At 36.0% G+C, this 25263-nt stretch overlaps 1 protein-coding gene across 1 annotated transcript in view; it reads right to left on the bottom strand.

Moving 5' to 3' along the window:
• Positions 1–17879, bottom strand: part of LOC138702930 (proteoglycan 4-like) — a 215966-nt gene extending 198087 nt beyond the window's left edge. The window contains exon 1 of the mRNA XM_069830337.1: positions 17760–17879. Within this exon, the coding sequence (XP_069686438.1) occupies positions 17760–17864 (105 nt within the window). The 5' untranslated portion in view covers positions 17865–17879. The remainder of the gene's footprint in view (positions 1–17759) is intronic.
• Positions 17880–25263: the final 7384 nt, after the last annotated feature.

Here is a 25263-nt window from a genome sequence, read left to right as displayed (position 1 = left end):
TTATATTTTAGAATAGCACCTACTTGTTTTAACATTTTGAAGCTGAACAACACTTCAAACGGGACTAAACTAATATAACTAGTAATTTAATGCAATCTGTATACACATGTGTGACAAATTTGTTTTATCCATGACTGGTATCTAAACTGTCTTATTTCATCGTCCTTAGCAACCTAAACAATGGCTTTATTCACAGCATAGAATTAATAGTACATTATGCAACGAGCCTATAATGATAGTAATTAAGACGCAAGTATGTTTGTTTATGAAACGAGCGCAAGCGAGTTTCATAATTTTCATACGAGCGTCTTAATTATCATTATAAGCAAGTTTCATACGACTTTTTATGCTCGACCATATTTCTAACTTGAAATTATTCGGAAATATTCATTTTATATGTATCTGGCAGAAGATCGGAAGTGACCTTGTTCATAGCTCTTAAATTGTGAGATGTGCGCAGACGCGAAAGTATTGATTTTTTCCGAGGAACAATAATGTCATTGACCTTGATGTAATGTAACATGAACTAATTTTGATATAACCTGGAAATTTATTTAGAATTGAAAAAACAAGATGACAAATTGAATTTATTTGAATATTATTTACAATTAACGCTAATTATTATAGTAACAGCACATAACCTTCTGCGACAGTATTGGATTTCCAGCCTCCGTGACGTTTCCCTCGTCTTTCGATTGCATATCCGAGAATAATCGAAAACCTGAACTTTAATGAATAGGTGTACTTTAATGACATGCATTAAAGGACTGCTACCAGGTGTATAATTACTACATTTCGGCATGGTCGAGCATAAAAGTTTTTAATTCATTGCTGTGAATTTAAATTTTTTTTTCCATGACAACCAACACTTAGCAACCATAAAATCCATACATTCATTTATTCATAACTTCTTCACTAACAAAACATTACAAAGAAAAGTCATACAATTTAAAATCAAATTTAGATACTAGTAATGGATAAAATATTGTATAGCACATGAGTAAACAGATTTTACTCTCTTATACTATAAATTTAACACTTCACATTTGTTTCTTCTACTGTCAATTGTTTTTATTTATGTTGTATATAACATTAAATTTCATGGGGCAGTGGCAGGAATAGAAATATTAAATAACATTATTAATACAGGAAAAGTAATATACAAGTTGCCTTTTTTTTAATATTTTTAAACTTTATTATCAGTACAAATGTGAAACTTATGTAGAGCCTAAATGTATGTAGGTTGTAATGTAAAATTAGGTTCACTTATTAATTAGGTTATTTTATGTATTATTATTAATTGTAACTATTGTGTATAATTGTATATTCTAATTGTATTGTGTATCTAACTGTATTGTGTATTATATAATTGTATTGTTTATTGTAAGCTAAAGCAAGGAGATGCACTATCACCTTTACTTTTTAACTTCGCTCTAGAATATGCCATTAGGAAAGTTCAGGATAACACAGAGGGTTTGGAGTTGAAAGGGTTACATCAGCTTCTTGTCTATGCGGATGACGTGAATATGTTAGCAGAAAATCCACAAACGATTAGGGAAAACGCGGAAATTCTACTTGAAACAAGTAAAGAGATAGGGTTAGAAGTAAATCCCGAAAAGACTAAGTATATGATTATGTCTCGTGATCAGAATATTGTACGAAATGGAACTATAAAAATTGGAGATTTATCCTTCGAAGAGGTGGAAAAATTCAAATATCTTGGATTAACAGTAACAAATGTAAATGACACTCGGGAGGAAATTAAACGCAGAATAAATATGGGAAATGCCTGTTATTATTCGGTTGAGAAGCTTTTGTTATCTAGTCTGCTGTCAAAAAATCTGAAAGTTAGAATTTATAAAACAGTTGTATTACCGGTTGTTCTGTATGGCTGTGAAACTTGGACTCTCACTTTGAGAGAGGAACAGAGATTGAGAGTTTTTGAGAATAAGGTTCTTAGGAAAATATTTGGGGCTAAGAGGGATGAAGTTACAAGAGAATGGAGAAAGTTACACAACGCAGAGCTGCACGCATTGTATCCTTCACATCACATAGGCTAATTAGGAACATTAAATCCAGACGTTTGAGATGGGCAGGACATGTAGCACGTATGGGCGAATCCAGAAATGCATATAGAGTGTTAGTCGGGAGGCCAGATGGGAAAAGACCTTTGGGGAGGCCGAGACGTAGATAGGAAGATAATATTAAAATGGATTTGAAGGAGATGGGATTTGATGGTAGGGACTGGATTAATCTTGCTCAGGATAGGGACCAATGGCGGGCTTTTGTGAGGGCGGTAATGAACCTCTGGGTTCCTTAAAAGCCAGTAAGTAAGTAAGTAAGTAAGTAAATATTGTGTATTGTAATTTTATTGTTTTGTTTATATTGTTTGTACCACTGCCACCGGGTGCTTGCCCACTTGCAGTGTAAATAAATACATACAAACTTCTTTCAACTTATTAAGAAAATAAAATATTTGTTAGCGAATTTCAATGTATTGTTAGTCCCTTAATATTTTTCCTGTGACACATACAGAGAAGACAGTATTTAAAAATGATTGCTTATAGCCTATATATACTGTATATATACTTCTTATATAGTGTGTATATGGTGAAACGAGTAGGTTGATAAGCTCCAAGGGTCAGGAATCCCAAACCTTCCTGAATCGGCAACGTGAAACCGACATTGAAGGTAGACCATCCTGCCTGAGTCCCTGTTAGAGCCAGGTCCCATTTCCAGACAAGTATGATAAGCCCTTAGGGCCCGGAGCTCCAAGCAGGCCGCAAACGCATTCTCACAAATAATTTCTTCCCACAAACAATAATAAAATCCAGAAAGCACTACAGAACCACTTGGAAATTTTTTTTATATACAGGATGATTCACGAAGATTGTGTCATGCTTTAGAATCTGATTCCTGACATCATTATGAAGAAAAAAAATCATATATACGTGTCCGATTTTGAATAGTTTTACGGTTCTTCCTTCCGTAACACGCATCCTTATGAACTACTCTTTCTAGACGTCTGGAGCTTTGTGTGTCACAGTACAGCTGATAACAGTGACACAAAGCACTGCCATCGTGATCTAGACCAGGCCGTAATGCAGGATGTGTGACGTCACTCGATGAGTCGGGCTTTTCTATTTGAGTATACGGAGCTGAGTGAAATATATTACTTTACAGCGTGTCGGCGCTCAATTTTATTTAGTGTAATGTGTGTATAAGACCCCTTCACACTTCTTATTGCATAATATGTTGCAGAAATAATTACAAAACTGTGTTATTTCAATGTGAACGGAGTTTTACATGGTAACATAACCTGGTTGCATCAACATTTTAAGTTTGGAATGGAAGCTATTTTGAGATTTAATAAAGAAGAATTATTTATATTGTGATTTTAATTTAGCACATCTACTTTCCTTACTTGTAGGTACAAAATTTACCACAGTCCCGCCTATGAAATTAGTGTATGTACAGTTGTGTTAATCTGGTAGGTTAGATAAATTCAATTCATTACAACCCAGTATAGTAGGGAACAAATAAATAATACAATTAAATTTTTATTCAATGCGATATGTGCATAAGTTCCATTTGTGTGTTGCATAATGTGGCAGGAATAATAAATAAAACTGTGTTATTTTTATGTGAAGAGAATTTACCATGTTAACATAACCTATCTGCGTCAACATTTTAGGCTTAAGTTGAGAACGAAAACGGTTTTGAGATTTAATAAAGAAGAATATATTTTTAGGATAAACTTCAGAACACGGTTACCGTCATTACTTATAGGTAGAAAATTCACCACAGTCCCTCCTATGAAATGTACATACGTTATATTACTTAGTAGCGCTGAGGTATAGTTCCGGTAATTTCTGAACTGAAAACAGTTGAATTTATTTTTTGTGGAGATGCATTTGATCCTATAAGCAAGGCATATTAAAATCCTGAACGAACCGAACTAATTTGTATATGCAAGATGTATGAATACGAAGGGAACTACCTCAGCGCTAGTTTAGCCCTAGTAACATATTAAACTAATCAGACTTCAGACTGGAGTACCGTCTGAAACGAATAAATACAATTGAAGTGTAGACAAATTGCATTTATAAGTTATACGTAGCATTATGCTTAATTATAATGCATAATTGCGAATATGGAAATAAGGCAAGTACTGATAGAATAAACATAACCTATAACTTCAACACATTAAAATATGCGTGCGATGCAACTGAGAATTGTTGAAACATGCATAAATGAATGTGCAAGAATTTCGTAATGAAGCATGAGTGCTTTATTTCAACTAATTACAATTCTAGATACTGTAACAGTAATGAAAACTATAGGGTATAATTTTTCGTAATATACTATATGTATCTCGTTTTTAGTTCAAATTGTGTATATTATCAAACGTCGTATTATTTACTCGTATAATGTAGGTTATTCACAAATAAAAAGGGCGCAATAATTTAAATTTAATAAGACAAATACGGTAAACTAACAATAATGGATTAGACAAGAGTAACATCGGTAACGCTGCACTTAGGCCTAATCACAACTTACTTTACATGCCAGTCAATGTTTCACTTTCACGTATATATTATTACACATATTTAGCCTACTGTTTATAAGACCAAAATTTCACTTAACCACATAAGGGCGCAATATTTAATCGAAATAAAGGCAGGTATTACACATACGAACTTTGCCTGCAACAACGTAATTTTCACACCAAAAATAATATTATACCTTAAATTGCAAGTGAATTGTGTCTCAAGTGTCTCACAATTACTGTTTAAAATTTTACTGACGCAATTACACTGCATTTCAGAGAAATTTATGTTATTCTTCATGCACTGCAACTAATTCATATGGTTGAAAGACCGCCTTTCGCGATCAGCTGTTAAGCGAGTCACGTGGTCTGCCTTACGGTCTGTATTAGATCACGATGGCAGTGCACAAAGTCTCGTGACTTCAGAGTTAGAGATAACGCAACACAGCATCTAGCATCCCAACAACGGAAGTTTAGAAATGCGGAACGCTTAGTTCACACTCGAGCGACTTCATGTAGACTACTATTATAGGAGGGGTCTTTGAAAACCGAGTTTAATACACATTTTTCAGGTGAGTAATAATGTGAATGTTCTTTAACGAATTTATAATACACTCAGTACCATTGTCGTAAATAATTTAAATGCTTAAACCTTCATAATTCCCACGTTTATGTTTAACATTCAGGAGAATGTAATACTGGTGACAGACTACAGTCACTAATCGCGATTATCGACCTAATCGCGATGGGGTTTGTAGTGTGTCACAGTCCCGATCGCGATCAGGAGCTAAATCCTGTTTCCAGAACAAGGTAATCGCGCTGAGGCACGGCCCAGTGGACGAAAGTAACATTATAGTAATCTTTGGTTTCGAATCACCTTGATTTAAATTATTTAGGAAGTCGTGATAGCTTCTGCTGTGGAATTTCGTTACCCCTTCCATTGAATTATATGAAATAGAAACGAAAATTAATGGCTAGAAAATGAATTTAGCTACTATTAGACGTAGTGGAGAAATTTAATGCAGAGGTGAGAAATGTAAAAAGAAATATATTAACAAATGACAGACGAACTACTCATATTTCATATATTATATAGAGAGCAACAGAAGCTGCTGAAAGATTTTTCATATCAATAAATAATGGATTGCAAACTGGAACTGCTTTCTTTTTCAGATTTTCAATTTCAGTCTCCATTACGAAGCTATCGTTGAGGTTAGGGTTGATTTTAAAAACGTTTTATTATAAAATAATATAAATTTTTGGCATGATGATATAAATTTTATAGGTTATGAAATCTCTTTTCAAAATAATATACCGGTAAATAGTAATGATATAAATTGTATCAGTTTACATTGTAAAGCATATCATTATTTTAACAAATAAATTCCCATATCAAGGTGCAGGAAACAACAAAAAAAAAAAGGGGGAAAAAAAAACAATGAACAAACATCATAAGAAAGTATGAACTTTAGGTGTTGTCCAGGAGGGAAACATACATATAAGCACAGTCTAATGTATACAGTCACGAACCTTGAGTTTTGAGGGTGCTAGAAACAATAGACTGTAACGGTACTATTTTGCATTGCCTCTAATGAGGCGATATTAGCGATCCTAGTGGTGAGCAACTATCTAATGTTTGCATATTTACAACGTATTGAGCTTCGCGACTGTATACACTAGACTGTGATATAAGTTTACGTATGTACATAGAGAAAATTGTTTCCTCTATGGTAATTCAGCTGTTGACGAGACGGGACCTAGTGTGTCACCACATTTTCGGTAATCGCGATCGGAGCTAATCGCGATTAGCGACTGTAGTCTGTCACCAGTATAACTCGCTCAATTTTTAAAATATGACATATGTTTATATGAACTTTCTTCACCACATTGATATCAGAAATCAGATCTTACAGTGTGGCATAATCTTCTTGAATCACCCTGTATACAGAGTCCCATGTTATTTGTGGCAGAATGTAATCCAGAGCGACTCAAACCTAGGTTACCGGCGTTCTTACCGAGCCTCAAGGTTGTGTTTTAACGGAGAGCGCTTTGGGTTTTCCCAGATAGGTGTTTGCTTTAAGCCCGAATAAGGACACAACGCGTGTCTTCCTTGCTATAATAGTTGTTGACAGTAAGTCAGCGATGCAATTCTGCTACAGTGAAACTTCCCAATAGCGGACACCGCCGGGGAAAAATTAAATGTCCGTTATTGAGAAGTGTCCGCTATTTATCTGAGCTGCGACCGAGCACGAGCGCTGCTCATTCGGTCTCAAATTTTGTTAATACTATTGTATATTCTTTTTATATTGCTTGTATTATTTTATTTCTATTTCTCTTGTTTGTTTTGTAATTATATTCTTTATTCTGTATATTTAAATTTAAATAAATAAATAAATAATAAATAAAAATAAATTTATAAAATAGTTAGTATGTATTATCGCCGCGCTATCATGGTTAACATGTCGGCATCATACAATAACGTGAGGTGTGCTTTTAAAACATAATTTTGCCGACCGATTGTTGCTCTGTAGGTTTCACTCTAAGCGTCACGTTGTCACGTCTACTTCCTCGATAATAATAAGCACTAGTTTGTTATACTGTTAAATGGCTATTATTATTATTATTATTATTATTATTATTATTATTATTATTATTATTATTATTATTATTATTATTATTATTATTTCATATACGAGTACGTTGACATTCTTAACTCTTAAAATTCTTAATGTTCGTCCTCAGCACAAGACATTGCAACCTCGGTTTTAGTCCACGTGGATTAGACAAATAGGTGTCATTTAATAATGGAAGCACCTTATTGGTTGCAATATTCAAATTGAGGCGAGTGATTGGAGCGGCGACATAAGAAATTGAAAACAATAATGCAATTAAATTTCAAAGACCTGCCGAATGTTATGCACGAGGCCGCTCAAAGACCTGCCAAATGTTAACCATGAGAGCGCGGCGATAATATACAGTACATTAAAATTTCTCATACATATTCAACACTATGTTTTACAGTATAGTACAGTAGACAGTGAGATTGTTTACAGTATTCATCCAGAGAGAAATCGTACCAGTAAATGTTTTGTAAATGAAATAAACATCAGTCACCTTACACAAAGAAATCTAGAATTGCATTCTCACTGTATGATTTTAAAATAACATCCTTGTTTTTTTTCAAAATTTCACTAACCTGAGCTTTTCCCACATTAAACTTTGTGGCCAGCTCACGAACACTTAATTTCTCCTTCTCACTATGCTTTACAATATCCACTTTCTCTTTTAGTGACAAACGTTTACGTTTTTGTGACATTTTTAATGTGACTGTATTCCGAACACTCAACTTGGCAAACTAAGAAAGTACGGACTGCTCACGTACAGCATCACATCTAACAACTGTGCTGCTTACCTTCAATAAAGTACAAGAACGTTAAAATGCACGATAATGATTGTTGCAAAGAATTCCGTTATTATTCCGTTTAATTTACAACCGTCTTTTTTTTTCTTTCACGCTGTCCGTTATTCGGAAGTTTTAATTGTTGTTGGGAGATACATTTCAGTGTCCGCGTCCGTTATTGAGAATGTCCGCTATTTGGAATAATTTTATCATAAGGGCCAATGTTATTTTGCAGGGGAATTTTAAAATGTCCGCTATTGAGAGGAATCCGCTATTGGGAAGTGTCCGTTAAGGGAAGTTTCACCGCATCTACTTACTTCTTTCAACAATACTATCACATTGGAATACTGTGAGAATTCGCGTTTTCTGTACACCTCTGCCATCTATTGCTGGCGCCATGAACTTCTTAGCCACTGAGCAGACAAAAACGGGCTCTCGCGTGCGCGGGAATATCCGTGTCAAGAAGACAGACAAACGAACCCTCATCTGCGCTCAAATTAAATAATTCCCAAGCATGTGGCCACCAACATCCCTTTTCTGGTTTCACTTTCCCTGGCAGCCTCAAGTCCAGCACATTTTAGTGACTATCGACGCAGGTCCTGAGTTTCCCATTACTGACGTCAGAGACTGGAAGAACAACAAAGTCGATATGCGACTCAACAAAAGATAAACAAAGGCGGTGCAGGGTCCCAAGGGACGGGGGAGTAAGGGTTCTTTGTGCGTTCCCAATTGCCATATTATATCTGAAAAACATCGTTTGAACATAAGACAAGAAGAAAGGGACAATTGCGGAAGGTTAATACAACAGCTAATCTAATTGACTGGTCGTCGTTTAACAATTCTGATGCAGAATAAAGGGTTGCTATCGTTGTGAGAGTGGACGTTGTCAAACTTGTTAATAATGGTATACAGGGTGATACACAGTCTATTATAGACAGTCACGACGCTCAATATGTAATAAATATGCATCCATAGATAGTTGCTAACCACTAGGATCGTTACTATCGCCTCATTACAGACAACGCGAAATAGTACCTGCACAGTCTATAGTTCCCAGCAACCTCATCAACTCAAGCTTCGTGACTGTATATACTAGACTGTGATGATTAGGGCTAGGATTTTGATGAAATTGCATCTTTTTTCTAGGAAGCCAGAAACATAGCTGCTTTAGTATTTATATGTTTTGTGATAAACTGAGTGTTTTAAGACATATTTGTTAGGGCATTTTTTTTTGCATTTTTTGCCTGTTTCAACTCATAGGAGCATCTTTTGTTTTATTCGGTCATTTTTTAGGCATTTTCATTTAATTTTGGCCATAAATCTCCATTATTAATGTAAAATAATGTTTATTTCCTTTGATATTTTCTTTACATATCTTGTCCATTAATACCCATTATTTTGTATGATATTTTAATCGTTTTTCTACGCAAATATTGCCATTTTAACGTAGTACACCACATGTAATGGATCAGTCCAACCACCCCTTCAATACAGACTCCTCTATACTTGCTAATTCCGGATAAGAGTGGCCTTGTGATAGCCTACATGGAAACTAAAAGTAAAGTAAATCCATAGCGCTACAACCCATGAAGGGCCAAGACAGACCAGCCGACTGCTGACCTCATGTCCACATACCGACGCAGAGGTGAAACTACTCGTATATCAGGTAAAATAATTAATTAAAGTGTAAAAAAGGTAAAGGTATCCCCGTAACATGCCATGACCTCGGCACTAGAATGAGGTGGTGTGGTCGGCACCACGCTCTGACCGCCTTTTACCCCCGGGAAAGACCCGGTACTCAATTTTATAGGAGGTTGAGTGAACCTCGGGGCCGTTCTGAAAGTTTGGCAACGAGAAAAAATCCTGTGACCACCTGGGATCGAACCCCGGACCTTTCAGTCCGTAGCCAGCTGCTCTGTACTACTTAGAAAAAATTATATAAAATTTAATTTAATTACTAGTCTAAATATAACCTCTTTTTCTACTAAGCCAATTATGTACGATCAATTTTTAGGGCATTTTAAGGGCATTTTTGAAAGATTTTAGATCATAAATGCATTGTTTTAGGACATTTTTTTCATTATTTATAGGTCATCAAAATCCTAGCCCTAGTGAAGATACAGTGAAAGCGTGCAAAAATTGCACAGGAAACGAGGGATTCTCTACAGAACATTAAATTTGGTGAACTTGGGGTCTGCCGAAGCCAGATTAAGGACATGTGCACTGATCGCTATCGCTTACCGTTTCCACTGACATATTATTTACATTTTTAAATTACTTTCATATAATTTACAAATCTCAGTTAACATCGAACCTGCGTTTGTCAGCTGATCCGGAGTGACACTCGGGCGTGGGTTCGATTCCCGCTGGGACTGATTAACTTTTTGAGTGAGATTTTCCCCAACTAAGGCGTCGTTAAATAACCAAGTAAAAAAAATTCCGTGCCACTTTATACCTCACAACAGATTGCTGAAAATGATATCGGAGTACAAGATTCTGCAGCACCATTTCAAGTAGGCTATCCTTGACATGTTTTTAATCACATTATACGCGACTACAATCCTGGAAACTAATTTCATATCCGAGTCTACTGAGTTCTTAAAAACAAGTGTTAGGAAATAATCGGTGGTGTCATGTCGGGTGACCTCGCAGGATATAAAATAGGACCTTCTCTTCCAATCCAGTGATCAGGAAATGTACCATTTAGATGGTTAGTTTCATGTCGGGTGACGTCGCAGGATATAAAATAGAACCTTCTCTTCCAATCCAATGGTCAGGAAATGTACCATTTAGATGGTTGGTGTCATGTCGGGTGACCTCGCAGGATATAAAATAGGACCTCCACTTCCAATCCAACGATCAGTAAATATATCATTCAGATGATACAAAACACCGCCATTCTGCTATATGAAAAACATATTTTTACAATTTAAAAAAATTATTTATTATCTTTTCCAAAATTCAGTTCACTGTGCAGTGATGAAGCGTTTCCCACATAACTCAAAACCATCCAACATTCTGTGATGAAATTCTTTGTGTGTATTTATGCATGTCATATCTACAATATAATGCAAGATCACTTCTCTACATTTGATAGACTGTCTGATAAAAAATAAATTCATTGTAAAAAATGGTCAAATATCAGTATTTTCTTCTAACACAAAATAAAAGAAATATTATTTATTAAGGAATGTAGATGAAAGAGCATGATATTGTAAACAGAGTTTCAGCAATAAAATAAAAGAGAGAGAACATGAAAAAAAGTTAGCAAGTTTATGAGTTATGAGGGAAATGCTTCATCACTGCACAGTGAACTGCCACGACTTCGAATTTTGAAAAAAAAAATATATATAGGCCCTAAGTAATTTTTTTTAAATCGTAATTTTTTTTTTTCCTTATAGCACAAGGATAGTATTTTACACATACCAATTTTCATTATTGTATAATATACAGTAATGGAGGAAAAAAATGTTATTTCCAAAATTTTTACTGCTGTAAGCTGTACCTAACCCCTTAAAACGGTAGTTTTACAATCCTAACATACTGACGACTGTGTCTGGTCATGAACAGACTATCCTCGTCTCAACCATTACAAAACCGAGTAAATAATGTGACGAGATGGGTTCATGGATTAACGGAACAAACTTTATACGGTGACGAGACGGGTTATTTGCAGTGGCGTAGCGTCAGTGTAAGCTAAAAAGCTTAGCTTCCCCAGTTAATAATAATTTCATAATAAACCTGCAGTTTATGGAGAAAATTATTTATTAATTTTAATAGAGTTTATATTTACGCTTTAAATATTGTGATGCGGCAGCTTAGGATGATTTGTGATGCAGCAGTAAACAAGAAGCCTACACACACCAGCTTCCAAGCAGACTGGCTTCTTCTGTGTAATCCACCCCGGAGATTTTCTATCCCTTTCTAACTATACTACCCTAGTCGCAAGGCTCGCAAAAAGCTAGCTTTAACATTTAAAATAAGTAGTTCCCGAGTTATCCCTTTTCGTCAGTTGTGTTCAGTTGAAGTGTTAGTGTGCATTGTGGCTGATATAATAAATAATGAGCGAAATAACAGTTCCTGACAACAATTTACTTGATTTTTTTTAGGACAATTGTATTATCAAGACTGACTTACGAACAAAAGTGTGATTTAAAAAACAAATGACCGACTCGCTTGCTATCAATGAAGGAAACAACCAAAAGACAGACGCATACTTACATAATGATACTAATACGGTGATTTCTCTAAGTATGACAGGGAGTGAGCTAATGTTATACGTATACGTGTCTATTTGTTAGAGATATGTGTAAACCGTGAAATCATATTTTACTACGTATCATTTGAAGTCATGCCTTATTGGTGTTACTTACGAGGTTCCAACCAATCTTCGACTGCTGACTTGACATTGACTACTATTTATTTTAAGACTGTATTTTTGTAATACGTTTTCTCATATTGCATGAAAGACAACTTGAGTTAGCTTCCCCTGCTCAAAATTTCGTGCTACGCCACTGGTTATTTGCGACCGGATTGCAGTCGAGACGCGGAACGCCGCAGCAGTGGACGCACGAGGGACAAAACTCCACGCCGCGCAGCCGAATGAATAAAGTGTGAGACAATAAGAAGAGTTCACTTCCAAATCCGGTAATCGCGCACACCTGGGCTACAGATGCTTGAAGAGCTTGCGGCTCTGATACATATCGATTGAGATGAAACGTGAGGGCAGCGCAAATTCAATTGCATTTCTCTCAACCTTTCTGAGTGATGGCAAACACGCCCCATTGCCCCGACTCATATAAGCACATACATAGTGTACCACGAACTCCAACTCACATTAGCGTATATAGTGTGTGCCAAGCAACTCTATACATATTGGTATATAGATAGAGTAGTAGCAGCTCAACTCATATTAGCATACACAGAGAGGTCCATGGATCTCCACTCGTTTAGCATATACAATGTGTACCACGGACCTTTGACTAGTATGTGCAGTGTACAGCAAGAACTTCATTCATATTAAAGGTAAGTACACAGAGCTCATAACGGTTTTTAAGAAGAAAGGATGGTTAAATTAGATTATTTTTCCGTAATTGTTACACAGTTTTAACTTTTTTGTATGTAGAAATATTGCTGCAACAACTTAAATTAGAGATTAATTTCTGAAAAACAAAAGGGCCCAAATTTTGAAAAAAAAAAAATAACAAAAAACACACGATATGGTAATTCACTAAAATTCATATATCTCAGCCGTTTTTAATGTAAATTCAAATTTTCTTTTCTATGACATTTTAAGTTACTCCTAAAGGCGCGTTGTTTTAAAAAGTCTGCTAACACAATTTTGATATTGGTTTTCAAAACTTTAAGATAAAAAATTACATCTGAAGAATGAATTTTAGAGGAAAATTTCCTTACTTACTTACTGGCTTTTAAGGAACCCGAAGGTTCATTGCCGCCCTCACATAAGCCCGCCATTGGTCCCTATCCTGAGCAAGATTAATCCAGTCTCTATCATCATATCCCACCTCCCTCAAATCCATTTTAATATTATTTTCCCACCTACGTTTCGGCCTCCCCAAAGGTCTTTTTCCCTCCGGCCTCCCAACTAACACTCTATATGCATTTCTGGAATCGCCCATACGTGCTACATGTCCTGCCCATCTCAAACGTTAGGTTTCGTAACAAGCTGTTTTTTACGGTGATGGGTTGTTAGCCCTTCGCCCAACCCCCAAGCTGGAGGACCACCCCTTATCGGCAGTCCACGACTGCTTATTCAATATATTCGCAGCTACCCTCCATATCTGGAGGCCGTCTCCTCTATCCGCAACCTGAGGACGCGCCATGCCGTGGTGATAGGGACCCACAAAATTTCCTAATAGACTAAATTGCTTTTTCGCTAGCGTAGGACTACCCCCAGAATACATTTTCTTACCTCTGTACCTCCAGACTGCACTGCAATCATATACCGGTAAGAAATAACAAAAGATTATGATTCATGTATGCAAAAAAATTACTACTATTATACAGGCAGTAGTTAGGCTACTGATGAAATAGTAACAGTAATGAATTATGTCAAATTTTATTGAATCAAGGAAAAACAGAAGTTGATATTGTAAAATAAATTAATATGTAAACTTCAATAATTATCAACAAATACAATAAAATACATTCTTTATCATTTTTATATACGTAGTCAGTGGGATGCGTACTTACTGAGACAACTCCACTACACTTGGGGGTACGCGCACCACATATTGAATACCAATGTGCGTGCCACATATCATGCATGTAGGATTAACACTCGTAGTGCGGAAAATAATGCCTCCACGGTGATCTACTGGTTAGAGCGCTGAACTTATAGACTAATCCTGTAGACCCGGGTTCGATCCCCGGTTGGGCAAGCCCGTGGTCCAGGCAACACAGGGGTTTTCTCCGGGAGCTCCGATTCCTCTGTGAAATCTCAATAAATCATCATTTTCATTTCATTGCGCTTGTAGTAGACTAGCATCCTATAGCGCAACCTGGGTGACGACTCTGTCGGTAAATTGATCTACACAACTGGGTTGATACGAATGAACGACGAACTGTCGAGTACCCGTCATTTAGTCATACCAGGTAATAAGATCATAAATGCTCATTAAATTTTATGTAATAGTAATATGCGTTACAAGAGAGGTATGTTGACGTTTTCATGTTCGAGGAAAAGATTGAAAAAGCGAAACGTAGTTGAGCTTTTTTAATTTCCGAGAACATGAAAACAAACATACCGCTCGTGTATCGTACATTATTTTGTGCGAAGATCGTTTATTACATACCTGAAAGACGAATTTCTAATTAGTTGCAATGAAATCTCCATCTTGGTTTCTGTTTAACGACGGCAACTTCGGAAAACCAAAATATCTTTCTTCAACATTGTTGCTATAAAATGTTTTCTGTGTTTACTATACTCCAGCAGGCCGTGATATACGTCTGTCTTTTTTTCCCCCAGTCTATAAATGCGAACTTAAAACAAACGGTAAGGTTATGTAATGATTTATTTTTCATTTTAATATTTTAACAATATTATTTATACAACATATTGCAGTAATAACATCGGCATCTGGAATCTTGTTGATTTTTTCACGGCTTCCTTAATGTTACTTGTATCAGGAATGCAGTAAGTTTCGTGGAGTAGTAGACTTTACTTAATTTTTGCAAATATTTAAAAACAATAATTAACATTGCAATTTAGGTGAAATTGCAGTGGTAAGTTTCGAATTTATAATTATTACTATGTTAAACGTCTCTAAAAATAATATGTTAAAAGCTTAAAGCAGTAAAATGAATGTCGCGCTTAAGTGGTAAGAAGAGGGAAATTGTTACGTGTGTTACGTTGGGAATACTGAATGTGGTATTTCACATTTACCGTGTATTGGTTCTGGGCGGAAAACAAGCAAATACGCACGATCTCGCACAAATGTATTTTTCACATATCATACAGAATTTTAAAGGAAATAAACTAAAAAAAAAAACAAACAAATAAAATTACGGTAAATTAGTGTAATTAAAGAATCCATGCATAGAACTTTAAAAACGGCATCATAGTAGCCGGCAAGGCCATAAATGCGCATTAAATTTTGTGTAGTGTGTTTTTCATATTTATACAATCAATTTTAAAGCGTGGAAATTTAAAATTTAGTGGTTTTTCACCATATTTAACCATCCTCTCCCATTAAATCGAATTAATTTATACAGAATGTAACATAGATCTCAACACCGGGTGAACTCATATTAGCATAATTATTATATACAGAGTGTACCACAGATCTCGACTTATAAGTTATTACAATGTCAAAATGAAACAGGTCAATCTCTATCTTATTTGTGCAATTAGGGTTGCCAACTTTTTATGAAGAACATACGGGAGACTAAAGAATGAACAAAATGTCACATAAAAAATTGAAAAATTATTCAGTTCAATTACCAAAAACCAACTTTATTCTACACTTTGGCACCTAGGCTTAAATTACGAGTATTTTGAGACAGATTTTGTCTAGCGTAATAGTTGAAGTCGACTGCAGTTTGCAATTATTCTGATTTTATTTGATGTATCATGGTCCTGTTTCGAACATTTGTCCAATTATTATTGTTCACGAGATAAAACATCCTCTTTGTATGAGCATTACTACTTGGTATACTTAGATAAAAAGTAGCCAGTTTTTTTTTTCAAATTTATAATAATATTTATATTTTTCGGTTTTAAACGGGTGAGCGCTAAAGCCCATTTCTGACAAGCATTACCTTCTAAAAAGACTGCGCATTTTAATGCATCTCTTGAATAACAAAATTCATGATAATAATATAAACAATCATCATTCACGGCAAAATCAAATGTTTAAAGTAGCTTAATGATTTTTACATTATGCAAAAATAGGGGAGAAGAATGCTCGAAGAGAAGAAAAATACGAGAGCCGGGAGACTCTTAACCCAGATGAGCCCAAACATTTTTTGTGATAAAAATACAGTAGCACATTAGTTACTCTCAAAAATCAGTTATTTGATGTTGAAATAAACTGAAACAAGGAACGTATATTTTCTAAAGCTAACAAATACTACCAACATTATTGCACAACTTAATAAAATGTCCCTAACACCAACAATGACATAATATCCGAAGGCACTGCAACTGTCCTTAAAAAAGGACGGTGGGAAAATCTGGGTTAAAAATTAGGGGCAAATACGAGAGATTCCGGGAAATACGGGAGGATTGGTAACGCTATATGCAATGCAATGAAACCAATTCACACGATGTGGTGACACAATGCTACACATTTGTAAGTTCTGTTTAGATATCCGAAATTGTAGAAAGTATTATGTCAAAATTGGATGCAATGATATTATACTAATAAGAGAGTTTTTATACAGAGTGGAAATAATGTAAATGTGCAGATTTTAACAGCCTATAAAATATTCTATACCATAAGAGTCCCAAATGAATAATTTTCTCACAAAGAACATATTTTCCCCTGAACGTTAACACTGTTTCACTCGATAAGTACTATCTATACGATTCTGATGTTTACTCTTATCATTAGAGAAACTGATAAGGAATGATTTACCCTTTACAATTTTTAAATAAAATGGACGGATTTCTTTCAAATTAAAAGAAAAGATTATTAATACCGGTACGTATCGTTATTTCCTGCCATCAGGAAGTCTAGAAATGACTAAGAGACGGAATGCTACGTTTTTCTTTTTTTCAGCTCGATGATAATAGTTCGCTACCATCGTAAAAAAACAGGTTATCAATTTTGTAAAGTAGCCACGTTCAATTGGTAGGCTAGCGGTGTCAAAGAGGACGGAAGCCTTTTAGTTTCAATCATTTTAATTATGTCGCGCTGTCCATTGTCGTCGTCAAGTCTTTTGAAGGCCGCTCCAATAACTCCACGCGGAGTGTATAAACCAGAGTTGCAAATTTTAGCAGTGTGTCTTGTTCTAGTTCACAGCGAAAATTAATTATATTACAGTTCTTTAAATAATTAATTTAAAATAACTAATCTAAATAATATAAATAATCTTCAAATTAACTCATGTTTTGAGCAATTAAGCGTAGCCCATATCCATGTTATATTAATATATAGCAGCAACAAACAAGACGTGACAACGTCGCATTTTCATTTTAAAGAAATGCCGCTGCCTAATAATTAAACGAGGCAACTTTATATGTTTCGTAATGTAACGTTCGACATGCGTTTTGCATACTATCCAGGCTCAAGATATGAACATTCTAATAAAGTTTAAAGCTACTTATTATAATGTGTTGGTACTCACGAAGGATTTCCCAGATGTGCACGTCTGGACTCCAAACCGTACCATCTCACAAGCTGAATGTCTGTTGCCATCCGGAAGGATTCTGGGCACATTCATAAAGTTCATCGACACTATCAGTATACACGAATTGGATGAAGCACTTTTTAATAGTTTCACACTTCATTGGTTTCAACATAGCATGTGTTGGCACATTACACACTTTGAACTACACGTCACTGTTCACAGAATTCCTTGTTACACACGTTTAATCGCTAACGAATTCAAGCAACTCACGAAAAGATATGTTTAAACAATGTCTCATCACTCTGAGTTCAGGATGATAAAAGCTGAGCATATTACATTGGGTTGATGCAAAAGTTACTAGCACTTTTACGCTGTGACAAAAGTTTTTATTTGAGATGTTATTGAAGACAGAAATTAATTAAGTAAATATACTCTCCTACATTATCTACGACTCTCTACCAACGATGGGGTAGTTTTTCAATCCCACGTCTGAACAAATCTGCTAATTTTGAAGTTAAAGAAGTCTTCAAGCCAAGTTTGTAAACAACTTCGTTATCAAGGATGGAAATTTGAGGAAGCAAGATCGGGAAAAATGGGGAATGTGAAATCACCTCCCAGCCAAGCTCCTGGGTAACTGTTAGCGAGAGCAGACGTAATCGTGTTGCAGCAGCACTTGATGTAGTCTTGCCGGTCATTTTTCTTCAATTGCGGCCGTAAGGCGTCTGAGTTGTTGGTTACAAATGCCAGCAGTTATGGTTACAATCCTGGGAAGCAATTCGTAGTACCTACACGACGCCTTCTTTATCGCACAGAGTCTAACATCATCTTCTGTTTAAGGACACTAACTTTTGTACAGGGTGTTGTGTGTTTGAAACGACAGAATATGTTCTTCTCCGATGGCATTCTTCCGGTACACAGCACAAATGTTTCAAGGCGACTCCACTGCACCTGTGTTAATTAATCAAAATAAAAAATCTGCTCATTAACCAAAATAAAAATCTGTGCTCATTAAAAATATATTAAGTCCTACATAAAAAATTTATATGTTCTGACAAAATATGGGCACTGTAGATATTAAAAGTTAAGAGTCTGGTTAACAAAGTACAGGATGCAAATCGAGCTTTCAGGTATAACTCCCTGTAAAGTTGATTTGAATAATTTCGAGGGAGAAATTGTTCCGGGGCCGGGTATCGAACCCGGGACCTTCAGTTAAACGCACCAACGCTCTACCAACTGAGCTAACCAGGAACTCTGCCAGACACCGATCCAATTTTTCCCGATTTGCATAATACACCTCACTGTTCGTTAACAGAAAACCACAATTTTTAAGTCACACAGAGTTAGTGTGCACTCAGTGTAGGTTGCTTGATGGTTGTCAGCCCACTTTGAGGTCTGTGGATATAGAGGGAAAAATTGGATCGGTGTCTGGTAGAGTTCCTGGGGAGCTCAGTTGGTAGAGCGTTGGTACGTTTAACCAAAGATCCCGGGTTCGATACCCGGTCCCGGAACAATTTTTTCCCTCGAAATTGTTCAAAGTATAGGTTCATTATATGAAAGCCCATCAATCACAAAATGTGCATAAACACAAGATTCCAGTGTAAAATATGTGACCAAAAGTGTGAACTATATCAATTTAACCCTGTGCAGAAAAAGGACGTGGACACTAAATGAACTTTTTAAGGTTATTTTACGACGCTTTATCAACATCTTGGGTTATTTAGCGTCTGAATGAGATGTTGATAATACAAGTGAAATGAGTTAAATGAATTCGGGGTCCAGCACCGATAGTTATCCAGCATTTGTCCATATTGGGTTGAGGAAAAACCCCGGAAAAACAACTCAAGCAGGTAACTTGCCCCTACCGGGAATCGAACCCGGGCCACCTGGTTTCGCGGCCAGACGCGCTAACCGTTACTCCACAGGTGTGGACTAAATTAACTTATAAAAGCAAGTGCATAGAGACATATTGAATGTACATTCAAGTGCAATTTAATTTTTTATTATTATTATTATTATTATTATTATTATTATTATTATTATTATTATTATATGAAAGCCCAATTTACGTTTATTTTATTTTTTTATTGCAGTAATTATTGTAAATTTTATTAATATAGTTATTGTAATGTTATTATTGTATATCACTGCCACCAGGTGTATACCCAATTGTAGTGTTAATACATACATACATACATACATACAGACAGTCAGTCATACAGTCACCCTCGGTAGCGCAGTTGGTATAGCGCTGGCCTTCTATGCTCGAGGTTGCGGGTTCGATCCCGCCCGAGGTCGATAGTATTTAAGTGTGTTTAAATGTGACAGGCTCATGTCGGTAGATTTACTGGCATGTATAAGAACTCCTGCGGAATAAAGATTCCGGCACACCGGCGACGCTGATATGACCTCTGCAGTTGCGAGCGTCGTTAAATAAACCATAATTTTTTTACATACATACACACATTACATCTCATGCAACAGATTGTTCAGCCTTAAATTTCACTATGCTGCAATCTAGCAACTGCATAAGTGTACGTACACTTTGGAGCGACGATAAACGATAAAAGAAGCAGCGATGCTATATCAGAGAGAATTGAAGCATGCATTGTCATTGAGGTGTGCATATTGAGGTAACGATAAAAGCGAAGATACACGATAAAAGCGACGAAAAAGCTAAGTTCCATTTTCTTCGCTCTTATCGTTCATATGATCTCTGATTAAGATAATATTAATCTGTATGAATACCGGTGAATATCAATATATCCGAATATTAATCCATTTATTATTATTTCGCATATTAAATTAATTATTGTAGATATTGACAAATTGATCAGTTGTGTATTTATTCGTCATATGTTATGTGATCACAAGAACCAATCAGAACACAACGAATTTATACTATCTTTGGGATGAGAAACGGGTTTAATTTTGTACGTATTTAAGTTATATTAACCTTGAACTTGGCAGCTGATATTTCCTATATATCTTCTTTCATTAAGTGGATGCATAGAATATCTTCTACTGATAAATCAAAATGTTCGCTTCCCGCGTCCTCGTTGCTCCGATATGAACACTTGATTCTTTGATAATACCACAGTTTACTATATACAGTCGCGAAGCTTGAGGTGATTTTTTGCAAATCTCGTGATAAAGCGCTCCAAGCGGTTAGCAACTAGAAACAATAGACTGTCCACGGTCGACTTTGGACTGTGTCGTATATCCATCGAGTACTAGCTCGTTGCGTATTTCACATTGATGCTTGTGAAATATTCGTTATTGGTTGTACTGAAAATGTTAATGGCTAAAATACAATAATTGGAGTCCACACCTGTGGAGTAACTGTCAGCGCGTCTGGCTGCGAAACCAGGTGGCCCGGGTTCGAATCCCGGTCGGGGCAAGTTACCTGGTTGAGGTTTTTTCCGGGGTTTTCCCTCAACCCAATATGAGCAAATGCTGGGTAACTTTCGGTGCTGGACCCTGGACTCATTTCACCGGCATTATCACCTTCATATCATTCAGACGCTAAATAACCTAGATGTTGATACAGCGTCGTAAAATAACCCAATAAAATACAATAATTGGAATAATAATATTTTACTAGAGACGTAGAAAAATTAAGTTTGTTTTAATGAAATTTATTGATTACGTTTTATTTTCAATTCTAGTGGGATTATTATTGCTTAGGCCTACTTTCTTTTTTCAAAGGATATGTTTTTAATTATAGCTGTTAATTTTGTTGTTATTTTTATTTGTTGCTTTACTAGAGACGTAGAAAAAGTCTGTTACAATAAAATTTATTGATCACGTTTTATTTCCAATTCTGGTGTGATTACCGGTATTATTGCTTGACCTCATCCCACTTTGTTAACTACGTAAGCCTACACCTACAAGTACCGGTACACGTAAGTTACTCCATTAATTCATATTTCCATTATTATTGTTGTAAAGGGAAATTAAAATTAATATTTTGGTTTCATAGTTAATTATCGCTATAATCTTGAATGAGTGAAGCTATTATAGTAAATTTCAGTTCGTTTTGCACAAACAAAAATCATATTAACCTATTTCTTGCAGGTATCTTCGAGTTTATGGTGGAATTTAATATACTTCATTAAAATAATAAATTAACTTTATGCATTTAATATATCAATAATGGAAGGAAGGTGTTAATTTTTCCAAAAGAACACGACAACGAAAGTGTAACATATTTTGTCGTCTACTATAGGAGAGAGATCTGCGATGATGAGGCGATAGTAGCGATCCTAGTGGTGGGCAACTACCCATGTTTGCATTTTTACTACATATTGAACTTCGCGACTGTATATAGTAGACTGTGATAATACCAAAGCGTCGCTAGATCATTTCTCTTATCGTTTATCGTTGCTCCAACGTGTACGTACCCTAAGAAGTCACGTTTAACTCTCATTTGAATTGCATGGAGCAACTGTACGCTGTCGTTAAAATTTATCTTACCTACGATTTTATGATCGTGTAAGCGAACTTTCCAACCCGAAACAGGTCAGAACCAAAGATATAACAAATTGACAAACTTTGAAAGAGTTCTCAATAGGTGGCACCATTATTGGGGCGGTTAAAAAGTATCAGGGAAAATTATTATGTAGATTAAGCATTAATTCCCATATTTGACAATATCAGCGGTTTCCAGCTAAACCCAGTGTTGTTTCACAATAAACAGATACGAATATATTCATCTATAATTGGCAATACTGAATATCTTCGCCATCTATTCCCAGAAGTAATAACTAAAGAAGCCACACTTACACCAACAAATTATCAATTACTATCGATTAGTAAGGTCAGATATCTTTGAACGTCAGTGTACTTCTATTTAGCTGTCGTTCCCAATTGACGGTGGCGATCCTAGTGGTTGTTCTTTTCGACAGGTTACCGTTTTTAACTAGGATGGCCAATCTGTTACGTATGTGATTAGAGATGAAAGTTACTGCACGCACCATCTACAGGAGAGTAGAAACTATTTCGCTGCTCTACCTGCTCCATCTTCATTGTAATCTGAGACAGAACTCCTTGTGATCACTGCCTTCTTGATTATGATTGTCTGATCAGTTGTGCCTTGTGCTAGTTTCTTTTTCAGCGTAAATGTTAAGTTTTATCCCAGGTCACATATAACAGATTGCTGTCTTAGAGGCTTTGACGGAAACAACTTTTATGAATTTCACTATGCTGCCATCTAGCTACTGCATAAGTCAAGTTATAACTATAATTTGAATTGCACGGAGCAACTGTACTTCCATCTAGCGGTCGTTCCTAAGCGACGGTGGCGATTCTGGTGGTTGTTCTCTTCCCCATGTTACTGTTTTTAACATGGGGATGGCCAATTTGTTACATAGGGGTGAGTCGGGTAGTATCGGACAGTGCGTTTCTTTCATCTACCACCATATGGTAGTACCTGAATGACATGGTTACGTTTCTCAATGCGACATTACAGAAACGTAACCATGTCAATCAGGTGCTATCATCGTGTTGTTGATGAAAGACACTCATTGTCCGATATTACCCGATGTCCGATGCTACCCGACTCTCCCCTACGTGATCATAGGTTTTAGGTCACTCATTTATTACTTTTATATATTTATATTTATATATATAATTTTTTTTCGAAAGACGAGACATGACAGTTAAATGGCCGTACTTGGAACTACAGCGTTGCGTTGCCAATTTGGGCGACCACACGATCAGCTGATGCAATGACGTTATAGTTCGATGCGAGCTACCAGGTGACGTTAAAACCTTCATTGACAATTGAGTGAAGGTCAAAAATGGACAGGGAATGAAAAACAGAACGTACATTGCGTGCACAACAAATATCGCCATGAGGGCTATTGAACACTCATCACGTGGAAACTGTAACTTTAGCTACACAACAGTTGTTACCAGGGGCCATAAGAGCTGCGGAGCTGCAGCACTCCCTGCTTTGACAAGAAAATAAAAATAATATTTATTTTAATTTCTAGAAGAATTGTTATAGCTTTTATTGGTAAATTGCTTTATATTTCATCTACCGCGAATATGTACTATTATCTTATGCATTATCTTTTTGCGCGTCGACTCTACTGGAATTGGCACTGCATTCAAAGTCGTCCTGGGATCTGCAGGGTGGGATAGCTCATAGTGAGCGTCTCTTGCTATACTGTTTTCGCTGTAAGAAAAATCCTAATGTAAACATAAGCACGTTGCTGTCATACCCGTGATTGGCTCCCAGTCGAAACACTCACATAGCGCAGGAAAATATAGTTCGTATTTGGAAACCACAATATTGTATTATTTGAAAATAAAAAATTGAATTCTAGTTGTTAAATACGACGAAACATCTAATTTCACTCATATGTAAAACGCTATGTAAAAGAAAAGCTACTTTTATATTTTGTTATGTACTATGAACGCGGATGAATACCAACAGTAATACCGAGGTAGTCTGTTTTTGTAACAAAGTGGCGTCACTTGAACTCGTAGTTATTCACGTAAGCATGTGGTACTGAAGCATGGCTTCTGCATCTTCAACTGTCCTTTGTGAAGACATAAAACTTAAAAATAATTTAATGGCAGTAATTATAAAGTAAATGTTTCCTAAGCAAACGAATGCATAGTAGTGAGGTTAGGCCTACTTGACGAGTAACGGGAAATGTTTAACATGAAACAGAATGTACAACAGTAGGCGGGAGCACGTACTGAGAATCTATGGCGGCAAACAGCGGCCAATGAAGCCTCACTTCAGTCACGTGCTATTGTTTACATTAGGATTTTTCTTACAGCGAAAAGATTATAGGTCAGGTGGTAGAGAGGTGAAGGGAAGCAGAGGGAAACTGCCGCTGTTTAAAACCCATATTTCGCTGCAGTAGCTTGCAGAGCCAGGCTACAAGGGAAGATCTTTCCTCCCCTCTCACACAACTATTGTAATGCTACATCAAATGGATTCTCTATTCCCCGTATTCCCTTGAAACTAAATGGCAAATTTTTTATTTTCTCTTCATACTTATTGTTGTAGAATCTTATCGAGTGAGTATAACGAAATTAATATTCTCTTTTGTCTTATTATTACGTATATCTAGTTCCAGCAGAACCTAATATTTGTCTTAACTCAAAATGATTGCGCTAGTAGAATTCTTTTGATATAGCACATAAAATACGAAAGACTTTTTTTTACAGTTTTAGGAAATTGTTGACCATCATTATATCCGAGTGTAGCTTTGGTGTGACATCTTAGTACCGTGCAAATGTGCAAGCATGAGTGTGTGTGAATTAAAGAATAATGATTTTATTTTTCTCAATTTTCACTTGCGGAAAAGATTAATATGAAATTAAAGGGTCGTCCCTTATCCGATTTAAATCTTACTCAAGCTTCGTCCAGCCGAAATAGTGCATATGTAAAGGAAGTTTAACAGTGAAAGTTACGCTAAGCATTCGTGGTTATGTGGATGTGAATAAAAAAAATGCTGTATTTTGTTTTTCTTGCCTCTTCGGT

The sequence above is a fragment of the Periplaneta americana genome, chromosome 7 (assembly GCF_040183065.1).
Source record: "Periplaneta americana isolate PAMFEO1 chromosome 7, P.americana_PAMFEO1_priV1, whole genome shotgun sequence".
Lineage (NCBI taxonomy): Eukaryota > Metazoa > Arthropoda > Insecta > Blattodea > Blattidae > Periplaneta > Periplaneta americana.
The sequence above is the reverse complement of the archived record's forward strand: the minus strand, read 5'-3'. Positions and strand labels throughout refer to the sequence as shown.